Raw genomic sequence first — 5,246 nt, 5'->3', positions numbered from 1 at the left:
ATTTCAATATACAGTTAATTAATGAGAAATAATTGAATTATCATGACACGATATTTGAACTATACTTTTTTCACATCCACTAATATGGAAAACATAAATTTTAAATATGAATAAGTAAATAATATCTATTATTTGTTATTCATTTTTTTCGTATCAGCATATTTATTTAAATATAAAAAAGTCAGTGATACGTATTTACCATTTTCTAAAAAATCTATCGTTCGACTGTAGTCGCAATATAAAATACAATTTTCAAAATAAAAGACAACATCCTCATTTGTTTCAATAATTTTTCATAAAATTTTTCATGACTTTTGTCCTTCTCGTAAATAATTACTTTTCGATCGCACAATTTTTACCAATTGCAATCAAATATTCAGTGAAACCAACTGGAAAATAATCAGCCGATCATCCTCATTTGTTTCGATAATACTTGATAAATTTTCAATAGCTTTTGCCATTCTCGTGAACAATTACTTTTCGATCACCAATATTCTATCATTTTTAATCAAATACTCAATAACATCTGACCAACTGAAAAATAATCAGTTTGAGTTGACAAGGCTCGATCATTAAGTAAAGCACAGTTTCGAATCGAATTGTCACAGTCCCAGGTTTTCTGGTGCAGCTAGCTGGATCACTTGCTGCTGGACAGAAATGTTGCATGCCATGCATACGGGGCGCGTTTGTTACATGACGAACTGGCGGGGGACCTGCAGGATGGAGAAAAAAATTGAATCGAAACCGACCAACCGTGAAAGTTAGTGGTTGGCCGGACCATTTACCCTGGAAACGCTCGCCCATATAGAAGTGCGTCGCGACGCGGCCGCCAGTTTCGTTCAGCTACCATCCTGAAACCGCCTACACCTTCGCAATGAAGTTCCTCGTGAGTACAAGTCCACTTCGTGTCTTTTCTTTTTCGCTTTGAACTACCCTCTTTGTTGTTCAGAAAAATTGTCACTCTTTTTAATTTCAAATGCCACTTTAAGTGTCATTGATAAATTGATAAAGATAAATTTTCTTTTCCACTGTGACCTACTCTTTTTGGGTCATTCAGAAAAATTGTCACTTTACAAATTTTACATGTCACTTTAAGTTTCGTTCAGTTGATGGAAATAAATTAGAAATGTTTGATTAGTTTTATGGCTTTTTTAAATTCTATGTTACATAGAAGATAAATTACACGAAGGGTTTATTTGGATAGTAGATGTGCATTTTAGCTATTTTGTAGCTGAACGTGAAGATCGTGTCTTTTTCAGTGAAATGAGAGATTAGGTGATTTATCTGATTTTGTAATATTTTAGAGCTGTAGTGAATTTTCACTTGTAATTAATTGGAATCAGCTTATGCAAGGTAGATGATCTTAATTGTGCTGTTATGGTTTGCTTGTAATAGACATCAGGTAACTAATAAATGTGTTTTCTATTTATGAGAATTTCATTTGTTTTGTGAATGAAATGAAACTTAATATATGGGATTTATAAATCGGTGGTATATTCGCTTTATTCTTTTATTTTGCGAAATAATAGCGAATTTTAATTGGATAATTATTAACGAAGTTATTTAACTTGATCTCAGTAAACATCAGATTGATGATTGATTTATGAGATACCTTTTATTTTATAAATTAGGTATCTACATCGATGCTCACTTTTTAACTTCAATATACATACAATCGTGGTCTCCATGATTTTATTAAACCTTTTACTTTAATATATTTTATTAAGCAGCTATTACATTCCTTAATCAATACAATATGCTAAAATTATTACAGAACCTAACTTTTCAGTATTTATTTTACACATTCATTTCTAATTTTGAAATTCAAATATAAAAATTCCATCTTAATGTTATAACTACCTTTTTAAATTAAATAATTTTTATGATTTTAGGCATTTTCGGCATATCTCCGAATCAAATAATTTTTATTAAATTACAATTATATCAGTTCTTATAGAAAACATTTTACAACGAAAAATATATTCATTTCCTTACACAGTTTCAAAACTTATGTCATAAAAAAGGACCAAAGTGGTTCGGCTAACATTAACATTGAAGTGTACGTAAATTCATACCTCATTAGCCACAAACATTGCAAATTATTTAACAGAGTCTGACCTATATTATTTCCCGTATAGTTTGTCTTGTTATCGTAAACATCATACCAAACTACTGCATCGTTCGAAAGGTGTGTATCTAAGTAGGTATCAAACGCTTTCATCCTTTCCCTTCGTGAGAACGAGCTTCGGTCGTACAGTTTCGAACATGTATGTCCGCTATGTGCAATGGTGTGCATCGTGAGAGATCGGTAAAGAACATTATCTAGCTTTCTCAATCGTGAAGTGATTTTTTCCATTTTACCGTTATCCGTGATTTTCACACGTACGAACGTTTTTACGACATTTATAAGAAGTTATTTAGGCTAGGATGTTCTTTTCCTGTTGGTGCAGTCGTGTTATGGTGTACGAAGTAGGTCGAGTTAGAGAGTCAGCTTTTATTTCTCGTGCTTTATAGGTGTCGATTTTTATGCTCCTTCGTTATTAATTTAATAGCAGATTAGAAAGTGTGGTATCAATTAGAAATTGTAAGGTGTATCGTGGTTTGAAAATAGAACAATACTAAAGGATGTAAATATGTTACTTAATTTTTATTTTTATTTTACAATTTTACAATTTGTTCAGCTGGACATTTGGTAATTTCTTACAATGTAGATTCTTATAATAATCTTACGATAGTTCTCTGTTATTTTTATTATATGGTCAGGTCAATGGGACGCTTCCTTTTTAGTCATCTTTTTGTTTAAGTTAGCAGGTTTGGGAGTGTTGCAATTTTTTCTATATATTTATTTCATACTCGTTTATTTCTTCCATATTATGTTATATAATAAGTATTAAATTTATATACGTTGTTTGTTATATAATGGTCACAGGTCCTTTTCCTGAAAATAATAGTACGCAAGCTGAGTATTGTGAAATTGTGACGTACAATTAGTGGTTCCCTTAATTATAGCTGTCAGTTAGTAGCATTTAATTCAATACATTTCCTTCGATGTAAATAAATTAAACAACTATTAGAAAGTATTAATAAGTGTTATAAATTGTAGGTTTTAGCGTTAGCCGTGGTGCATATTTATGCCATAGGCGAAGTGATCGGCGACCTTATGGGACAAGAATTTCAATACGCAAACATTGGTAAATTATAAGTTTTGACTAAATTTACATATTCACATTAAATATGTCTGTGTGAAATTTATTTTTCGATTAATTAGCAAAGTATATCGCATGCTTGAATAAATTTCATTTACAAAATGGAATTTTACAATTAATTACTGAAATAAAATGGAACCAAATAGCTATATAATTGCAAATAAATGTAATAAATTCTGCATACGAATGTAAACTAAAGCAACTCTCCTTTAAAAATTAAATTCGTCCATTTTACGTCTGAATTCGTCTATTATAAGTGAAATTTACATTTTCAAAACATTACGTGTAATTATTCCAAGAAGCAAAGAAAGTATTTGTAAAACACAAATAATATTAAAAAAATTAAATGTTTAAATTCATCCTTTGCTCAAAAATTCTCCTTGCTGAAATTCACCCTAAAACTCTTCGCTGTGGTAGCATCAAAACTTGAAAAAATTCCAGACCACGTTCGCGAGAGAAGGCAGGCTCCCAATTACAAGCCGCTAAATCAAGCACCGCCTCAGCTGCAGGAGCTTTTGCAAGCGCAAAACTACCGTCCTCCCCAGGTGCCAATTCCACCGCAGCCAGTCTTGAATCTAGGATCGTCTCAGCATAACCCACCTCAGCAACTGTCGCAAGGACAGGTCTCGCAGTATCAACCGCGAGTGACAATCTCGTCGTCTGTCCAACAACCGGACTACAGGTCGATCACTGCAAACAGTGGCCAATATAAGAAACCGATCCTTCCTCAGCAGCCACAGTATCGTCCTGTTCCTCAGGCAGCTCAGCCAAATTATAGCAACAACCAGCAGCTGCCACAGTACTCGTCGAAACTGCCGCCTCATCTTCAGCAATTGCTGCAGTACCAAAGCAGCCTGGCTAACGCGATTCCTCGCAGTTGAAGTTGAAAGAAAGAAAAATGGGAGAGTAAGATCTGTCTGATGAGATTCTCAGAATATTAATCTTTTTTCTTACTTTTTGGTGTATTATAATTTAACTGATTTTTTAATTTTAGGTAGAGAGAGGTTTTGTGAATTGTGTTTCGATGAATCTCATCAGACGATTGCAAAAGTAAAAAATTAAGGTTGATTTTAACAGATGTTCTGAGATCTTTGGATATTAATAATCTTGCGTGGTAATTTATGAAGTTCGTAGATTTTTAAGTATTTTACTATACCTATTGATATTTGTAAGATAAGGAAATTTTTAGGGGGATTGTATTTAATTTAGGTTTTAATTAAGATAAGATGGAAGTATGTTAAATTAAACATGCTTTCATTTTATGTGTTTTCCTTTCGTAATAAAGAAATGCATTCGATTCGTATGTTTGGTTAATTGCATGGTTCCTAAATTTAACAGAAGAAACTCTGTCGTTACTTCTGTACTATTTAGATATTTCCATACTATTTTACTCATGAACGAATAGAAAAAAGAAAGAAACTATAGTTTCCAGCTAACTAACGATTAAAATAAAACAAAACATCGTACTATGAAGTTATCCTTGAAAACCATAGTAACAATTATTCCTAAGTGACAATTTTCAAGTAATTTTAGCAAATTTTAATACATGGAATTTTTTTTATACATATTTGAAATACCAGCAAAAACATTTAATTTCAAAATAATAATTTGCACCCCTCAAATTTGAAACGAACAGAACGTCATACTCCTTCAACAGACAAAAGTGAACGTTGATAAAATCAGAAATAAATCCATTCGAATAAATATTCACAACGATCATCCTCGCTGGTTAACCGTGCAGCAATTTATCTTGAGCGAAAGAACTGGATTTAACGAAGCGGACCGAAGGGGTTCAAGGTGGTACGGCATTACGTCAAATTACGTCGTTAGACGCGCCGTTTCGCATTAAGCGTACTCAATTCGTCACTCGAGAAATCAAGGTATCATCGCACCGATGAATCCGCACAAGGGGCGGGTTTCCAGGCGTTCCGAGACGCGGCAGGGTAGACTGCATCCCCGTTGCCGTCACCCTTCGTACGCGCGACAACCCACACGTTGCAGTCTCCGGCATAGAACAGCCCTAAACTGCGCCTGTACCGC

At 33.3% G+C, this 5,246-nt stretch overlaps 1 protein-coding gene across 1 annotated transcript; it reads left to right on the top strand.

Moving 5' to 3' along the window:
* The first annotated feature begins 874 nt into the window (after positions 1 to 874).
* On the top strand, positions 875 to 4,087 carry LOC108577569 (developmental and secondary metabolism regulator veA-like). The gene is made up of 3 exons (XM_017940749.1): positions 875 to 886; positions 3,104 to 3,191; positions 3,648 to 4,087. Exons 1-3 carry the CDS (start codon positions 875 to 877, stop codon positions 4,085 to 4,087), a joined length of 540 nt encoding a protein of 179 aa, XP_017796238.1.
* Positions 4,088 to 5,246: the final 1,159 nt, after the last annotated feature.

This window comes from Habropoda laboriosa, unplaced genomic scaffold (genome assembly GCF_001263275.1).
Source record: "Habropoda laboriosa isolate 0110345459 unplaced genomic scaffold, ASM126327v1 scaffold578, whole genome shotgun sequence".
NCBI classification, from domain to species: domain Eukaryota; kingdom Metazoa; phylum Arthropoda; class Insecta; order Hymenoptera; family Apidae; genus Habropoda; species Habropoda laboriosa.
This window is presented reverse-complemented; position numbering and strand designations above follow the sequence as displayed.